The sequence below is a fragment of the Myotis davidii genome, unplaced genomic scaffold, assembly GCF_000327345.1.
Source record: "Myotis davidii unplaced genomic scaffold, ASM32734v1 scaffold1534, whole genome shotgun sequence".
NCBI lineage: Eukaryota > Metazoa > Chordata > Mammalia > Chiroptera > Vespertilionidae > Myotis > Myotis davidii.
The window spans coordinates 128,938-147,771 of NW_006285799.1; the positions used below are offsets into that span (position 1 = coordinate 128,938).

The following is an 18,834-nucleotide window of genomic DNA, read 5'->3' on the forward strand; positions in this document are numbered from 1 at the left end:
TCCGTCCTGCCTCACCCAACCCTGTTGACTAATATTTAGGTTGAGTCGAGTCCGAGTTCCCGGTGGTGGAATCATCGTAATAGGAGCACCGGAGGGCAAAGGCTCTAACCCGAGTTCTCCAGCCTCTGGCTTTGTGACAAGTACATCAACGTTTGGTTCGCAGAGACCTTTGAGGTCCTAAAGCACAAATTCAGGGAGTGGAAGAATACCCTGACATATGGGTGTGCAGGGGCGGGGATAGGGGGGTGGAGAATGCTTTACTTGTTAGAACAATGTACATGATTAAAAATGCCACAGTATCCTATGACGAATGTGTTATTCTCCCAACACAAGGGTGCGTTTTCAGCAAATTAAGCCTCACAAATTCTACCGCTAGACTAGACACCAGCTTTGTAGCTGTCAGCTGCACAAGACGATGAGCGAGAACCCTACAGGGAACTTGCTGGCTCCCAATCAGAACTGAGACTGACAGCATCCAGTCATCATTTAGCCCAATAAATTTTTAAGGAAGAAAAAGCTATGTCAAGACATTTATGCTATTGTGTCAGCAATTTTCAAATTCTAATTCTCACGAGGTTTTGTTATATGTGATACTCAGCCTACTCCCAATCCGAAATATACATTGTCCACTTTCTGGGATTCTATGACCATAAATGAAACCACACTCAAAACAGTGTTCTTTACTTCAGTATTAGGAATAAAATCGTCAGTTTGGGACTAACAGTTATACATTTCATCTGTGCTTTCCTGATGGTCTTCCATTTAAAACAAAACAAAACCAGTCTCAATCCTCAATGAGACCTGGTATCTCTCTAAAGCTGACAACCAACACACCATTATGAATATTGTATAAAGGAGATTTTTTTTTTTAAAAAAAGATGATCTACGTCCCAATTGGGGATCTGCATCAAAAGAAAACTAGCAACAAAGGGCAAAATTTAGATAGATCATGGGCTAATCAGGAAAAGATATGGGAAGGAACTGGTCCTGGAAAGATGGGTAGGATTCTGAGAAGAGAGGAGTAAAAAGGTATTAAAGGTGTAAACAAAAGCATGGAAGGAACCTACAACACGGACTTCTGGGCATCAACGCTACCTATCACCTCATTCTTAATTGTATTCATAAATGAATTGAAGGTTACACAACTAGGCAATGGTCGTCAAAATTAGAACTGGAGTCTTCAGAATTCCAACTGTAGACATTGACAGTGTGCGCTAACAACTTTGAAGCGAAGGATTTATTTGGGAAACAAAGAGGGAGAGGTTTAGAATAAGAAGTTGGTGTGTCATGGGATGTACTTTCGTGAGAATTTAAGGATTTGGACTCTTCTCCATGCACCGTGAAATGTAAAACTGAATGCTCAGGCGTAGCTACCAGGTGGTTTCTCTTACTTGATTTTGTTTTGTGTCTGCTCTTAAATCTGTTTTCCATTGCGCAATTTTTGCACAAATGCACTGAGTCAGTGTTCCTACCTGACTTTGCAGAGTAGGAGCAGACCGTGCCGTACTAGGACCTGCCCATAAACTCTTCCCGAAGGGAGGGCTGGGGGTGGTGCGCGCCCGGCGGCGGAAGAGAATTGGCCCTCCGCAGCCACCGTCAGGCCCGCCCAATCAGGGCTCCGCGGGAAGAGGCGGGCTGGAGTGGCGCGCGCTGCGCTGCTGGCTGTATTGCGGGGACTTCGGCATGGAGGAAATCTATGCCAAGTTCGTGTCTCAGAAAATCAGCAAAACCCGCTGGCGACCGGTACCTTCGGGGAGCTTGCAGACCGCGGAGACCTTCGCTACGGGCTCTTGGGACAACGAGGTAGCGCACCCCCGGGCCAGGGAGCCCCCCGTCGCAGCCGCGAATTCTCTCGCCTTCCAGATCCCGTCGCCGTTCTCCGGCCCCCGAGTCCCCGTCTCGGGCTCCGAACCATCGATGGTGTGCTCAGACTTCCCTCGTTATTCTGAGCTGCTTTTAAAGCAAGATTGCTGGGCGGCCATGCAGATTTACATTTCCGAGAGCTAAACGTATACATCTCCAGATAAAACTTTCTGCTTTGCAGGAAAATCGTGTTTTATTGTGGTCTATTGGCGATGTGGGGAACTTGGACTCTGATGGAGGGTTTGAAGGAGACCACCAGGTATTGTGCGGTACCAGGCACTACGGTGACGTTATGGATTTACAGGTAAGTCTGTGTGGTATCCAACAGCGAAGTGTTTAAAAGCGGAGAGGAATTCATTTAGAGATGCAAAGGGCCTTAAAGTGTGTCTCGCCTCACCCCGGTTCACAGCAAACTGAATTCTCTATCGGTTAGGATTCGCGAGCATGTAGCCTACTGGATGACAGAATCAGGACTGGGGCAGGGGATGTGGATTTAATCTTAGTTTTTCATCTTAAGCTTTAAAAAAAAATTGATTGACTATCTTCTGTGTGCCAAGCACTGTTTTGGGAATTGCACATAAGTTAATTCTCATTGCTCGGTTGTGAATCAAGTATTGTTATCTGTTTTATCAAGGAGAAAACTGACACGAAGATCTTTTGAGCACATGCTATATGAGAAATGCTCTGAAAGAGAATTTAATTGTTTTTGCCCTTTGAATTCTCACAACCCCCTAAGTAGGGATTAGTTCTCCCCTCGTAAAGGTGTACCTGAGCTCAGAAAGTTTAACTTGGCTAAGGTCTGGAGGCAATTATTAAGCGGTGGGAAGGAATTAAGTGTTCAAATTCTGGGTCTGCCTGACTTTAAGTCCCTGCGTTTTCTTCTATAGAAGGTTGCCTAAAGCTTTATGGTAGTGGTCCAAAATTAATTAAATCAGTAATAGATTAATGAGTTTAGGGGAATAGTTTATTTTTTCTTCACAAAAATACTTTTATTTGAATAGGAGTTTTGACTTTCAGATTTAGAAAGTCACATTTTATTTGCTTAGCATTTCCAGGATCTTTGCATTTTAAAGTTGTTATCACTGCTAATTAAGTTAAACAAATGAGCTTCCTCCCTATTGATATTTCTGAATCTATTAACAAGCAGGAGTTTTCTACTTAGTTTTTCGACCAGGAAAGAATCGTAGCTGCTTCGTCAACAGGATGTGTTACAGTTTTCCTTCACCATCCCAACAACCAGGTAAGGAAATGCTGTTTGAAAACTGAATTTGTATTTTAATTATTTTTAGGAAGGCTTAAAGAAGACTGTACTTAATAATGACACAAATAATAAGATTTTATAATCTCAAAACATGCAGGAGAAAAATGGTTACATTACTCATCTTTTAGTAGGTTAATTCTAGAGCTATGTTTGTGTGAACTTTTATTGAAATTGGAAAGTCTTAAATTCTGTTCGTTTGTATCTAACAATATAGTATCTGGCAAGTGACTTTTCTGAAATTCTCTCTTTTAAGTTCTTACTCTGGACTTTAAAGAAAGAACCTTCTAGCTCAGGTATCATGAAAGAGAAGAGGAACAGCCACTTTGCTTCTGTGGCTAGAATCTCGGTTTTAATTAGAAGAGAGGATACGCTGTATGAAGACTTGACATTTTTTTCCTTTTTTACCCTTTTTAAAAATAGAATTTATTGGGGTGACATTGGTTAATAAAATTGTACGGGTTTCAGGGGTATAGTTCTACAGTACATCGTTTGTACATTGTATTGTGTGTTCATCGCCACAAGCCAAGTCTCCTTCCATCACCACTGACATTTTATCGATGTCTCTCTTGTGTACTCAAGCCCAAGAGCGCTGATCTTCACTGCCTAATGGTGAGGGCAGTCCTTTACAATGGCCTCACTTGTAGTAACAGTTTTAAGTTCCTGGAAGAGAGTGCTTATTTAGATTTTGGAATTAATAAAGGTCATCTTCCTTATAAGCATGCCTAGTAAGTGTAAGACCAAGCTCTTACTGTTTTCCTTAATGGAATCATTTAGAAAGATCTACAGAGATTTATTTCTTAGGCTAATGCCCTAAATAATTTTTTTTTTAAATATATTTCATTGATTTTTTACAGAGAGGAGGGAGAGAGAGAGAGTTAGAAACATCGATCAGCTGCCTCCTGCACATCCCCCACTGGGGATGTGCCCGCAACCCAGGCACATGCCCTTAACCAGAATCGAACCTGGGACCCCTCAGTCCGCAAGCCGACGCTCTATCCACTGAGCCAAACCGGTCTCGGCATAATGCCCTAAATAATTTAAAGTTGCTTTGCCCAGCAGGTGTGGCTCAGTGGTTGAGCTTTGACTTCTGAACCAGGAGGTCACAGTTCCATTCCTGGTCAGGTCACCTGCCCAGGTTGTGGGCTCGATCCCCAGTAGGGGATGTGCAGGAGGCAGCGGATCAGTGATTCTCATAATTGATGTTTCTATTTCTCACTTCCTCTCTGAAATCAATAAAAGTAAAGTAAAAAAAAAAATTTAAAATTGCTTTTGAACACACTACTACCAGATTCCTAAACACCGTTTCTTTAGTTTGAGAAAAGATTGGGATATTTTTGGACAGTGTTCCTTTAGAATCTAATCCATTGTATACAGAGCTTTGATGGAAGTAGGTTCTAGACTTTCATATTTGGAAATACAAAGGAAAAAGGAGAGCGTTATTTCCTACAAGGATGTGAGAAAATTTTAAAACACTCAGTTGGGGGAAAGTGCTAGTTTTTTAGAACTTTACTTTGGTTGATTATATCTTCATTTCTGACTCCTAGACTCTGTCAGTCAGCCAGCAGTGGACAGCAGCTCACTACCACACGGGTCCAGGCAGTCCTTCCTGTAGCAGTGCACCATGCACAGGTGTTGTGTGCAACAGCCCAGAGATTGTCACAGTTGGAGAAGATGGTCGAATAAATCTCTTCAGAGTTGATCACAAGGAAGCTGTGAGAACTATAGGTAAGAAAAATGGAGCACCCATCTTGTGCTAAGTAGGTACAGTGCTCGGTGTTTCAGGGATATAGAAATGTACAAAGCAGAATCCCTTTATCAGGATATTTGGCTGGAGTGGGTTATTGGGTAAAGAATTGCGGGGCAGGTGGCAGTTAATTTAATCAAGGTTCTAGTCTAGACCATAAATAACTAAAAGATGGCACACCAGACAAAGGGAATAGTGAGGAGGCAGGATAGGGCCATTTAGAGAATAACAGAAAGAGAGTTTTGACCTTATATGTTTATATCGGAGAGGTGAGAGAGAAAGCAAGGAAGGTAAAGTGTGACCAGGTTGTGAAGAGTCTAATGCATAGCCATTGAGGTTACATTTTGTTGGATGGACAGTAAGGAGCTGGTGGAAATGTTTGAGTAAGCTGGTGATATACTCCCTGTTGTGCTTTAGAAGGGTTATTCTAGTGTAGTAGTTCTCTATGTTTCACAAAGACTTGCCTGAGGAGATTTTTAATAGCCCACCAACCTAGACCTGAATCAGAACTTCTATGGATTGTGTTCATGAATCAGTGTTTTACGTAGTTTATGATCAATTTTAGTTCTGAGAAGCACCACTTGTTTAAGGCCATTGCCTGGTGGCAGTTGGGAGGAGTGTGGCAAAGTTTATAAGTATATACTCTGTTTTATGGTTTAAGCCTAAATATTGTAGGAAGAAGGAAAGGACCATGTAACAAAGAAGGACTTCACAGAGATGAGAATTAGTTGATAAGGAAAGATGAATTTGAGTCAGCAGAATAAGACTGTACATTTTTTATAGAAATTAAACTGTGACCTATTTAAAATTTCACTTGACCTATGTAATAGTTCCATAAAAAGAATGCTATTTAAAAATTAGAAAAATAATAATTTTTAAAAAAGAACGTGTTTTAAGATTTTCATGGCACAGAGGGACCCATTAACACACACTGCTGTTTTCTTAATTTGTAGACAATGCAGATAGCAGTACACTGCATGCTGTAACCTTCCTTCGAACTCCTGAGATTCTTACAGTAAATTCAATTGGACAATTAAAAATATGGGATTTCAGACAACAAGGAAATGAGCCCTCTCAAATATTATCACTGTAAGTTTTGATTTGTAATTTCAATAGTGTAATGCAAAATTAATTTGTTCAGTCATTTATAGCAATTGACTTTAAACCATATTGCATTTTAAGAGAATAATCCCTATTTAAATTTGATTTAAAAAAAAGTATAATTTGATGGGTTTGATACTGCCATGCTGCATTTAGTAGGTATTTGCTATCTTGATTCAGAATCTTTATCTCCTTGAAGTTTATATTATTTAATGGGGAATTTATTTTTGCTCATCAAATGATTCTATTAACCGTGAGTATAATACTCTAGCTATGACTGGGAGAAAAATAAAATCTCAGGTTTTTGTTTTCTTTTAATCTTCACCTGAGGATATGTATTTTATTGATTTGAGAGAGAGAGGAAGAGAGGGAGAGAGGGGGGGAGAGAGAGAGAGAGAGAGAGAAATGAACATCAGTGTGAGAGAAAAACATTGATTAGTTGCCTCCCGTACTCATCCTGACCCAGGGGTTGAGCCCCAAACCTGGGTATGTGCCCTGACTGGGAGTCGAACCTGAGACTGTTTGGTGTACAAGAGGACTTCACCCAGCTGTACCACATAGGCCTATGCGTTAATGTTTTTTAAAAGCCAAGAAATGGAAATGTGTTTTGCACATCATGCCACCAGATTATCTTGCTCCCTATGCCTCCCAAATTGAAGAAAGAATGAATAACTTTGGCCTTAAACATCCCCTCCCCCAATTTCTAATATTTAAAAAAATACTTATTATTTGGTTAATCCTCACCCGAGGATATTTTTCCATTGATTTTTTAGAGGGAGGGAAAGACAGAGAGAAACATCAATTGGTTGCCTCTTGCACATGTCTCCACCAGTGCATGGGCCAGGGAGGAGCGTGCAACCAAGGTCCATGCCCTTGACTGGAATCGAACCCGGGACCCTTTGGTTGGCAGGCTGACCCTCTCTATCCACTGAGCCGAACAGGCTAGGGCAGAAGCATATTTAATGTAGTCAGTTTTGGCACATGATTTAAATTCAGCCAGCAGATGTAGCCACAAAATTATCATTTGGTTACTAGAATGAAACATGTTTCATGGGTTACACAAAGGAAGTATCCTTTACAACATTTATTTTACTGTCTCTCCCATACAAGGACTGGTGACCGAGTGCCACTCCACTGTGTTGATAGACATCCCAACCAGCAGCATGTTGTAGCTACTGGGGGCCAGGATGGAATGTTGAGTATTTGGGATGTTAGACAAGGTACTATGCCTGTGTCTCTGCTGAAGGCTCATGAAGCTGAAAGTAAGTGTTATGGAGATACGTAGTTTTTGTTGGGTGAGTTATATGATACACTGTAATGGTACACATGGATTGTCTTGCATCATAGCTTCTGGCTGAATTGTATAAATATGTAATAATTAACTTATCTCTTTTTATTTGACATTTAAGTTCTTTAATATGTTTCATTATCATATCCAAAACTACAGTGATTCACCTGCTTTTGTTCACCCTTCTGTACTTATTTTCTTTTGATAATTTTTTTAAAGTATGTTTTTATTGAGTTTATTTTAATTTTTTGTTAATCCTCATGCAAGGATATTTTTCCCATTGATTTTTTAGACAGTGGAAAGGAGGGGCAGAGACATAATGTTTAATTGTGGTAACTGTCAGAATGAAAATTGATGGGGGTTTTTTAGGCTGAATAGAAATGTTTTTAATCCTTACCCAAGGATATGTTTAATGATTTTACAGAGAGAAAGGGAGCGGGAGAGAGAGAGAAACCTCAATATGAGAGGGAAACATTGATCAGTTTGCCTCCCTTACGCACCCTGACTGGGAATCAAACCTGCAACCTTTTTGGTGTATGGGACTATGCTCCAGTCATCTGTATTAATGCTTGAATAAAAGTACGAAAGGACATGTTATACTACTACTGCAACTTCTGTTTAATAAGTTTCACCTTATTACCTTGGAAAGATAAATGACTTTTGAGATTATATTTAAGATAAAGCAGATAAAAGGATAGAAAAGTTTTTGCCTCTTCCATTTATAGTTGTGCCCAAGAAAATAAATGAATAAAAAGGAATAAAGGTATGCCCTCGTAGAGTCTGATGTTGGCTAACACAGTCGTAGTAAAATTACAAATTTTCAGATCTTTTCTTACCCGTCCCTTTTTAACTGCTGTTTAACTTACCAGTCCCTTTTAACTTAGCCCCTTTTAAACTATATTGTTAGGCAGTAAACATACAAATGTAGTGTATTGTATTACCTTGAATTCATCCTGACTCTTTGCTAGAAAGAGATGTTTTATGGAGCTTTGTTTTCTAATTTGAAAATAAATAAATACTTAAGAATCTATATTTGGTGCTCGCTTTGGCAGCACATACACTAAAATTGGAACGATACAGAGAAGATTAGCATGGCCCCTGCGCAAGGATGACATGCAAATTCGTGAAGCGTTCCTTTTTTTTTAACAAAAGAAAAAGAATCTATATTTGGGCATTTGTTTGTGGGTCTGTGGGTTGTTTTGTTTCACTTTGTTTTAATGAAGCAGTATTAATGCACTTTATACGGGGACTCACCCAGAACACATTCCTTTCCTGCTAAGGAAGGTGACCTTTTTATGGTTTGTGACATGGTGTTTAATTGTGGTAAATGTCAGAATGAAAATTACCAGCTTGCAAACACGTGCCTTGCACTTTTTATGTTACACCTCAGGCACTTTGTATGCTGCCTTTTTTTTCTTTTTCTTTTTTAAATTTTGTATATATGCTGCCTTTTTAGGGTCACCTGACCCAGAATCACAAAACCCTTGTCCACAGACTACCTGTTTTATCTGCATGCTGCAGAGAACTTCATAAGGCATCCTGGCCAGACATTGGCTCCCAGATGTCTATGGGCACACAATGTTCTCATAAAGTTTAGAGCTTGAGGAGTCCTCAGTCCCAACTTGGCTTCTTAAAAGCCTTCCATCTGAAACTGGACCCCAGATTCTTAGAGCATTTCCAGGTTTTGGTTTGCTGGGAGCTAGTAGCTATTTCTGTGATACAGAAGAAAAGTGTTCAGTCCTGGCATGTGCCAAATTGGACTCTGCCTCTTTGAATTTCATTTGTATATTACTTTTATGGTCTTCTCTCTCAGTCTTTCTAGTAATATAACCTGCATATGTTAATGACACAGGAACTGCAAATAAGAGAACCTAAACTAATTTTTAGAAAAAAATTTTCAGAAGTATTCCATTGCCATACTTTTACATTTAAAAAAATGTAATGGGTCAAATGATTAGCATTTATTTTCATTCTTTTGCTGGCCCAGTACACATGTAGATTTACTTGGCTTCTTTATCCTATCTGTAGTATGAAAAGTTATAGTATGGCTTAATTCTGAAGCCTTTGATTTTTTTCAGACTTGGGGTTCGAAGGTGTGTGATGGAGGTTAATGGAAGATGATGCCTACAGATAGGGCATTAATGTTTGTTTAATCTGCACAGCATAAGCTTCTTGGTTCTTATCTTCTAGTGTGGGAAGTTCACTTTCACCCATCCAACCCAGATCATCTATTTACCTGTTCTGAAGATGGATCCCTGTGGCATTGGGATGCCTCCACAGATGTGCCTGAAAAATCATCACTCTTTCACCAGGGTAAAAAGTTTTGTTTTTGTTTATCCTCACTCAAGGATATTTATTCCCATTGATTTTTAGAGAGTGGAAGTGGGGGCGGAGGGGAGGGGAGAGAATCATCACTGTGAAAGAGACACGTGGATTGGTTGCCTCCCACGCTCGCCCGGACTGGGACCAGAGATCCAACCCTGAAACCCAGGTACATGCACTTGACCAGGAATGGGAAGTGGGGGCAGGGGGAGGGGGAGGGGGCGATGCTCTAACCAATAAGTAACACTAGCCAGGACAGGTTTTATTGGTTTTAGAGAGAGAGGGAGGGAGGGAAGAAGAAAGAGAGAGGGGGTTGGGGGAGAGAAAGAAACACTGATGTGAAAAAGAAACACGGATTGGTTCCCTCCACCTAGTCCTGGGATGGAACCTGTGACCTCTCGGTGTATGGGAAGACGCTCCAACCAATTGAGCCACACCAGCCAGGGTTACTGTGGCTATTGTATGGAAAATGGACTATGAGGAGAGGGATGGTAAAAGTAGAGGCAGGGAGACCAGGTAGGAGATTTATCACAGTGATTCTAATAATGTTAATTTCACAGTATTCAAGTGTGATGTAAAATATAGGAGCAGTAAAAGATGAAAAAGGGGAAATCTAAAACTTCTCTAGAAAACAATGTGGAGAAGTATGGATTGTGTAAATCATGTAGTGTTGGTTTTTTGTTTGTTTGTTTTAAATTTATCTTTATTATTAAAAGTATAACAGCCCTAGCTGGTTTGGCTCAGTGAATAGAGCGTCGGGCTGCGGACTGAAGGGTCCCAGGTTTGATTCCGGTCAAGGGCATGTACCTTGGTTGCGGGCACATCCCCAGTAGCGGGTGTGCAGGAGGCAGCTGATCGAAGTTTCTCTCTCATTGATGTTTCTAACTCTCTATACCTCTCCCTTCCTCTCTGTAAAAAATCAATAAAACATGTCTTTTAAAAAAAGTATAACAGATTGCCTGCCCCCCTCCCCCCCCCCATCAACCCTTTCCACCCTCCTCCCAACATGTAGCATGTTTGTGCTGACTTTATTTATGGAGAAAAATAACTTTATCTAAGGATTAACTTAGCACTTGGTTTTTACTTCTTCCTCTTCCCCCATTATCTAACATTTGAAATTTCACTGTTTGAAGAACCTTTGTTAGGCTAGAAATAAAATAATTTACTATATTCTGTGTCTGGTATTGCAGGGCACAGTATTAGACACTGTGAAAGGGTAAAACAAATATAATCTGTGCAAACTATTAAAAATACTTATAGAGAAAGGAGCATGGAAAGTTAAATCATAAGTATTATAACTAGTAAGTTGGTGGTGTACATACAGTGCTGAGGGTTCCTGGAAGGAAGAGAGAAGCATGAACTAGTGTTGCCTTCAAAAGCTTAGAGAAGGAAGTGGACTGGGCTTTCAAGAATCAGCAAGATTATGCTGGCCAGTGGTTCAGTGGTTGAGTGTCGACCTATGAACCAGGGTTTGATTCCTGGTCAGGACACATGCCCACGTTGCAGGCTTGATCCCCAGTGTGGGCTGTACAGGAGGCAGCCGATCAATGATTCTCTCTTACCATTGATGTTTCTGTCCCTCTCTCCCTCTCCCATCCTCTCTGAAATCAATAAAAATATATTTTAAAGCACATCCCCAGTGGGAGATGTGCCGGAGGCAGCTGATCGATGTACCTCTCTCGTCGATGTTTCTAACTCTCTATCTCTCTCCCTTCCTCTCTGTGAAAAATCAATAAAATATGTTTTAAAAAAAAAAAAATAAAAAAAAAATAATTTTAAAACATTTTACTAGTCATTAAGCTTGAAGACATCAGGGACTTCGCCTTGTATCCCCCACATTAAGCACAGAGCCTGGCACACAGTTACTCCGCCGCATTTTGAATAAATGAAATCTGTCTTTGATTTGGCAAAAAGTTGAAAGAAAATTTCAAATAATGGCTTAAACTGAAATATACTGCTTCACTTCTATATTAAATACAGAGCACTGTTAGAAAGTTTATAATCTGGTAGTGTGTTCTAAAATTCTGCTTTTAAGATAAATTACCTAAAATAAAGGGTAAAAGAAAGCTAAAGCAAGTTGACTATATTTTATTTTTTTCTTTATTATTCTACGTTTCTTCTGACCATTTTGCTAGATTTCTGACACTTTCCATTAAAGAGTGAACAGAAAGACGGGGTCAGCATAAATCTGCTTTGCCTGTAGTTTGATGTCCATATTATCCCATGGAAATTTGAGTTTTAAAGTCACGGAATAGGCCTTTGGTAAGAAATGGTGATGTGTAATCATGAATAATCAAGCTGTTACTCTGAGAATTAAACAAGTTTAAGTCATCGCCTTTAAAAAATATCAATAGAATTTTGGATGTTCGCTAATGTAAAATTAGTCTTGAAATATTTCCCTCCTTTTTTTTTTCTCCCAGGAGGAAGAAATAGTACATTTTTGTCTCATAGCATTAGTAACCAGGCTAATGTTCACCAGTCTCTGATAAGCTCCTGGCTCAGCACTGATCCTGCGAGAGACCGGATTGAGATCACAAGCTTGCTTCCCAACAGGACTTTGTCTGTGAACAGTTTGGATGTTTTAGGTCCTTGTCTTGTTTGTGGAACCGATTCAGAAGCAATTTATGTTACTAGACAACTTTTTTCATGAAAATACTATAAGATATCAGGTAAAAACATACAGATAGCCTTTCAAATTCCAACTTCTCTGCAAACTTTTATTAATGAAAAATGTGACGTTTGTAGTAAACTCATTAATGGCAATGCCCAGGTTTGGATTTTGTTAGCTGGATAGTCTTCTAACAGTTGCAGACTCTGTTAGGTGACTGATGGCACAGGAACGGGAACTTGTGGAAGAATGTCAGAGGGATCCTCGTGTTGATGAATACACTGCCTTCAGACACCCTCCTGGACAGCTCGTGGAAGCTGCTCTTCATTTCTGATGTGAGCTGTCAAGTCACCAATGGGTCCCTGTCCTTGTTATTAACAGTATGTGGCATTAGCCAGTGTTAGCGTTTATTCTTTTTATTGCAAATGTTTTCTTCAATCCTTTCACATTTTATTTCTTTAATAATTTTAATAAACTTTTCCAGAAATAATTGAGTAGAACAAAAAACTGACAAATTTTTTTAAAGGGGAAAATGTTTTGACAGCTTCCTTTAATAGACTATATTTGAACAGACCTCTATCAACTGCTTATACCCAACTTTATTTTCCTTGAAAAAAGAAAATGCATTTTTTCTTAAGGATTTTTGCCTTTGTTTAGTTTTATAGTGTAGTCGAAAATTGCCAAACTGGATATTATGCATTAAAATAGAATTTGACATTGATAAGTGAGCCAATTTTGAAACTAACATTTGATAGGTAACATGTATGAGATTAGTGTGATAATGTGGTAAGAGTAAAGAATTTTGCTGGGAAATGTTAATGATAACCTTCCATAGTGTTTTAAGACAGTAGTATGACATTGTCTTTCCATAATGTGTTAGATTAAATGCATTATTGAAGTGTGTTCATGTGCTTTATAATTCCAATAATAGTAATTATGGTAAAGTTTTGCTTTTCTCCCTTAATATTTTCAAAAAATTTTATGCCACCTTATCTCAGGGTTTTTTGTTTTTGTTTCTTTGTCAGTATTTAAAAATGGAATATGTATATGAATCTGCTTTTTTATATTTGGCTCAAAAATGTTTCATTAAAGATAATAAGTAACTGAATTCCAAATAATTAGAAGGAAAGAAAATGTTGCTGATAGGAATTTTTAATTTGTTTATAATGTTATTGCTGGGATCAATTTTTTAAAATTTCTGTTATTACAAAAGTAATTCATTACAGAAAAACAAATCTTAACTACTTATAACCTCAACTAATAGTCTTTTATATTTCTTTTATTCATCAGTGTATATAATTTGTTTTGTGAAAATGAAATATATATTTGTGGATGCACATTCCCTACCAGTAAACACATGGGTTCAATCATATAAACATAGCTATGAATTTTCCTTTGACTTTGTTTCCATTTGTATGAATGTCATGCTGCAGCTTAAGCTACAGTGTCCCTTTTGACCCAGTACAAGCACCCTCCCATTACAGTTAGCAGGTTAACTTCCTTTTTAAAAGGAAATATATTTTTATTGATTTCAGAGAGGAAGGGAGAGGGAGAGAAAGATAGAAATATCAATAAGAGATTCATCCATCGGCTGCTTCCTGCACGCCCCCTACTGGAGATTAAGCCTACAACCTGGGTATGAGCCCTAGACCAGAATTGAACCAGGGATCCTTCATTCTGCAGGCGGACGCTCTATCCACTGAGCCAAACCAGCTAGGGCAGAAGGCTAACCTTGCTCTGGGTCGAAGACCCTAGCTAGCTCTTCGGTGGCACATTTTCCATGTACAGTAAATGGCATGCTTGTTGTGCCTCTGCTTTTACCTGTATTACCTGCTGCTGTAAAGTTTGAAGGTTTCACACATGTTAGCACTCTTGTCAGTTTCCAGCAGCAATGTATACAATTTCCCTGGGTCTTTATAGTGAATGATGGTGAAGGGAAGGAGCCAGACGTCTAGGCTTAAAATATTAGCTGGGACTGGAAGCAGTTTTAAATTTCAAGCTTTGCTTTGCTTGGACTGGAAACAAAGGATAGGATAACAAGGACAGGAACCCGTTGGTGATTTTTAAGTTTTAAGCTTTGCTTTGATTTAAGGGTATTTATAACCATATGTAAAAGAAAGTACATTTGAATAGTGTTACATTTGATACATTTAATAAGAAACAACTTTTACATAGTAAAAAATAAACACTAATATATGAATTTGCTCTTTGTCACTTACTGCCTTTCATGAAACTATGAAATGGTTTTTTTGAGGGCTGCAGGATCTCAGAGGTGGGAGGCACTTTAGGGCATCTCCAGCCTACATCTGAGCGTTCCTCCCACAGCATTCCCAACAAATTCTCACCCATGTATTTGAAAATACCTGTGCAGCCTCTCACCATTTGGACAGCTCTACCTGATCCAGCCATGATGGCAGGGTTTTAGTATGTGAGTGGGACTCAAAACGGTCCTGTAAAGAAAAGGTAGAATAATGTTATTGTGGGTTAATAAAATGATCATGTGAACCTGCTATGAGACAAAGCCCGCCACCAATTCATTTATTGAATTTGCATTATGTTGGGGTACTTAACCATAAGGTTTCACTAAATGAGTTTTTCATATACTGAATTGAAATAGGCTTCCATTTGTCTTCTATCCTCAGGAGCCACAAAAATTTTAATTCCTCTCATATTTGAGTAGCTACATATTATAGCTACTTTAGGGTGAAACTTCTTAGTCTATCCCTTCATTGGTTTCTTGAGGGCAAGGTTCCTGTCCCAGCCTTTCTTGCCCTAGTTGGCTAGATCCTGCTTACTCTTTTGGACTCCTTTTAGGTGTCATTTTCTCAAGAAAGCCTTCCCTGACCTCTGACAATGTGGGCTAAATTGTGCTCTGTTTCTAAAGCCTATTGTGCAGAGCTCACATTGTGCTTAGAGCAGTGTGTTAAGCAGCCTTTCTCCCTCTACCGAACCACAAGCTTACAAGCAGAGCCCATGTGTGGGTGTTACACTGACAATATTTAATACAATATCTGGTCCATAGTAAGCACTGCCTCAGTGCAAACTGAACTAAATCCTAATCTTATTTTCCTTTTTACAAAAATACTCACGTTTTTCAAAGGCCAGCTTTAAAGTGAGACTTCTAAAATGAATACTTTTCCAGGGAGTGTCTGCCTCACTTGTGAATATGATAGAAATCTTATCCTGATTTTGGGCACAGTACTCTTTTGTAATGCTGTGTTGAGTTTATTTGAGTAATTCTGACATTTGTTCAATTAGACTGCTGACTATTGAACTTAACCCTTAAGTTTTCACACAGGATATGCTTAAGCCATACTTCCCATATTGAGTTAATGCAGGTGGGTTTGGTCCTTACTGTAGGTCCATCCTTCGTGTTCTGAGAAGACACATTTTATTTCAGTATAGGAAAGAATTAATCCCCTTGGAATCTTTTCTTGAGAAACAAATTATTTTCAGAATTGTCCAGCATGCTTTCTGTACTCTCATCCCATTAGTTAGGAAATAGGTTAAATGGACCGAGGTGCTTCGGCCCACTCCTAGAGTTCTCTCAATCATCAGTGGCACACGAATCACTGGTATTTGGCTACAGTCACTGAAATATTTATAAACCAACCTAATTTGTTGATATTCTGTCCCATTTCTCTTGTTCACAAGACTACTAGTATTTTGAGAAAATATCTGTGCTATAGCTATTCTATCAAAAAATTGGAATAATTGAAACATTCCTTGTCCTTTGTGAGTTATACTTCTATTTCATAGTACTGTGGAAATATCCTTTCAATAATCCATTCTGCCCTAGCTGGTGTGGCTCAATTGATAGCGCGTCGACCTGTGGACTGAAGGGTCCTGGGTTCGATTCCTGATCAGGGCACATGCCTGGGTTGCGGGCTCGATCCCGAGGGGGCATGCAGGAGGCAGCCGATCCATGATTCTCTCTCATCATGGATTCTCTTCCTCTCCCTTCCTCTCTGAAATCAATGAAAAAATTCAACAACAATTATCCATTCTAGAATCTTGTCCAAGAAGTGTATAAGTTCACTATTAAATAGTTTGTATCATTTAAGCTTATGGTTTCAGTATGTTATCTCGCTCAATGAATTAGATGGTCTGAAGCAGTGCTCTTATTTTATAGATCTGAAACCTAGGAAGCTCCCAAACTATGACATGCAACTGTTTCGACTATTTCATTGGCCTCATTCTGAACCATGACTAACGTTTGGTGGCAATGTAGAACAACTAACAGCAACATCCTGGACTGCAGTCATCTTAACATCAAAATAATTTCCAACATTTCACTAAAATAGAGGTGTACATAGAGGGAAGAAGCCATGGAGGGATGGGTATGATGAGAAAGGAGAAAGACTATAATTGATCACATACATTTTTTTAATTAATTAAAAGTAAACATGTTCAATTCCAAAGTGTCATGACAACTTTGGGGGACAGTAGCTGACTAGCCTAACAAAGCCACCAGAAATGAATTCACTGTCAAAACAATTTTTGTGCAGGCCATGGATGTATGAAGGTAAACTGTAATTAATACTAGACTCTAAAATAATAGCCATAACAAATCCAAACAGTTCTTACCCCTGCACATAGTATGGAATGAATTTAAATTTAAAAATCTCTTGCCAGAGAGGTCATACAAGCAATGATACCCTAGTAGCAATAAGCACACTCAGACCCCAGATTTGGTTTTTAATACCATTTTCCAATAAAAGGAACTAGGGCTACTTGGAGAGTTGGAAATAATACAAGATAGTTTGCAGCATCTTGTAGGGCCAGAAAGTAAGGAAATTCTAAAATAACAACAAAAAATAATGGGAGTAGGTCAAAGGGACACAAAAACCAACTGGAAAAGTTCCCAATAGCCAAAGTTGAAACAATTGCTCAACAAAATAAAATACCCAAAATATAAAATATTCACGAGTCCACAATTCTATAAGTAAATGCTTGAATAAACAAATGGGGGAGAAGAGACCAATCTGATCAGAATTCCAAATAATTTATACAGATTTTCTGCCCTCAAGGAGGCTGCTCATAATCTAGAGCCTTCCCCTAAGACTGAATTCCTAGGAGGACTGATGCTCTCAGGACCACAACTTAGTCTCCAGACTGCTTCCATGCCCAGTTCCTACGATCACCCAAATATGAAATTTGGCCCCTATTAAAAAATGAAAAAAAAATTGCCACGTCCATGAAGCATTGAAGAGGTGAGTAAACTGCCTGGACCAAGGGTTTTCCATCACAGCAATGCATAGACCTTCCAATGAAGGCCGATATTGCCATTCCCAGACATCCAGCACCCCTTGTAAGCATCTTCCTGGTCTTTCACCTTCACCGCCACTCCCACCTGCAGTCTCAGCCACTTTTAATCTTACAGGTTCTCTCCGGATCTCTCCTCTCCTCTCCTCTTCTGTCCCCCTACTTCATAGCAGTCACTCTCCTAGTCTTAGAGCAATTCACCCAGCTCCGTGAATTATTGAGGAATTTCCCCAAAGACAGTTGTCTATGGAGATACTTGTCTTTATGCTCAGAGAGAATTGAGAAACTTAAGAAGTTCCATGGGTTGATGACAGAGGTGACAAAACTGGGTAGTACACGCTTCCAAACGCAGGCAGGCCTGTGAACAGATTCATATAATGTGGAGGCTGAACGGTACCTAGAGATTATTTAGTCCCCAGTGGAAGAAAGTGAAAACTAGGATTATTGAGTGACCACCTTGGGTCAAATCCTCTACCTTGCACAAACTCTGTGTTTGTGAAACACTGATTTTCTTTCTTTTTAAAAAATGTATTTTCATTTAATTCAGAGAGGAAGGGAGAGAGAAACATCAATGATTCTGTCTCCTGCATGCCCCCTACTGGGGATCGAGCCTGCAACCCGAAGGGAGCAATAGAAACATCAATAATGTCTCCTGCACGCCCCCTACTGGGGACCAGCCTGCAACCCGGGCATGTGTCCTTGACTGGAATCCAAACTGGCTTTGGCTGGAACATTGATTTTCAACCAAGTGCTCTTAGAATGTAATCTTTTAATATAGTCTCTTCTTCTCACATTTGATTTTTTTTTGGATACAGTAACCAGTAACCAACATCAGAAAAAGAAGTCTTAATTAAAAAAAAAAAATTGGTAAACTCTAGTAGAAAAATGATGAAAGGGGATTTCAAAACACCAACTTGCCTACATTTTCATGAGGCAAAACTGGCAAAGGCGGTCTACAAACGGTGCTTTCAAACATCATGTGCCCAATGATTCCATCCCAAATTCCCAATTTAACAGAAAATAAAACCTCACCGTCACTGTTATTCCAATTATGGCAATAAAGGCTTTTCTGCTGATTTGGTTGACATAAAAATCTCGAAACTCGGTTAATTTTTCTTGGCTCAAGAATATATTTTGGAAAATACTTAAATTCAAGGATTTACTGGGGAAACGAGACCTTTCATTTTATTTCAAAGCCTCTAAAAATCCCAAATCTGATGAACACAGCGAGGTTTCAGAGAGCAACTCACTGCTGTTTCCTTCTGCGAATTAAGCTCCTTGAGATGCGCATCTTTATTCTATACTCGCCATAGAAAGAGCTCCACTGACAAATAACAACAGTGAGGTCCGTGCGTGGGCTTCGGCGAGCGAGAGCTCCGTCC

The 18,834-nt window shown here is 39.3% G+C and overlaps 1 protein-coding gene and 1 long non-coding RNA gene across 4 annotated transcripts in view; one reads left to right on the forward strand and one right to left on the reverse strand.

The window, feature by feature from the left end:
* The window catches only part of LOC107182012, a 13,891-nt gene extending 3,463 nt beyond the window's left edge, over nucleotides 1-10,428 (reverse strand). The window contains exon 1 of the long non-coding RNA XR_001512733.1: nucleotides 10,387-10,428. This is a non-coding gene — a long non-coding RNA (uncharacterized LOC107182012). The remainder of the gene's footprint in view (nucleotides 1-10,386) is intronic.
* Nucleotides 1,271-17,611, forward strand: NUP43 (nucleoporin 43kDa). Of its 3 annotated transcripts, XM_015559523.1 has the most exons (9): nucleotides 1,271-1,803; nucleotides 2,045-2,167; nucleotides 3,026-3,103; nucleotides 4,669-4,849; nucleotides 5,822-5,957; nucleotides 7,080-7,231; nucleotides 9,448-9,570; nucleotides 12,000-12,248; nucleotides 17,202-17,611. In XM_015559523.1, exons 1-8 carry the CDS (start codon nucleotides 1,684-1,686, stop codon nucleotides 12,227-12,229), a joined length of 1,143 nt encoding a protein of 380 aa, XP_015415009.1. In that variant the 5' UTR covers nucleotides 1,271-1,683; the 3' UTR covers nucleotides 12,230-12,248; nucleotides 17,202-17,611. The 3 variants fall into 3 exon arrangements, with proteins under 3 accessions (XP_015415009.1, XP_006756939.1, XP_015415010.1); XM_006756876.2 differs by lacking the exon at nucleotides 17,202-17,611 and having other exon boundaries at nucleotides 12,000-13,580; XM_015559524.1 differs by lacking the exon at nucleotides 12,000-12,248 and having other exon boundaries at nucleotides 1,272-1,803; nucleotides 17,218-17,609.
* Nucleotides 17,612-18,834: the final 1,223 nt, after the last annotated feature.

Coding starts and splice junctions, on each gene's coding strand:
- NUP43 (XM_015559523.1), top strand. CDS start 1,684: ATGGAGGAAATCTATGCCAAGTTCGTGTCTCAGAAAATCAGCAAAACC. Junction 1,804..2,044: donor CGGGCTCTTGGGACAACGAG/GTAGCGCACCCC, acceptor TCTGCTTTGCAG/GAAAATCGTGTTTTATTGTG. Junction 3,104..4,668: donor TTCACCATCCCAACAACCAG/GTAAGGAAATGC, acceptor TCTGACTCCTAG/ACTCTGTCAGTCAGCCAGCA.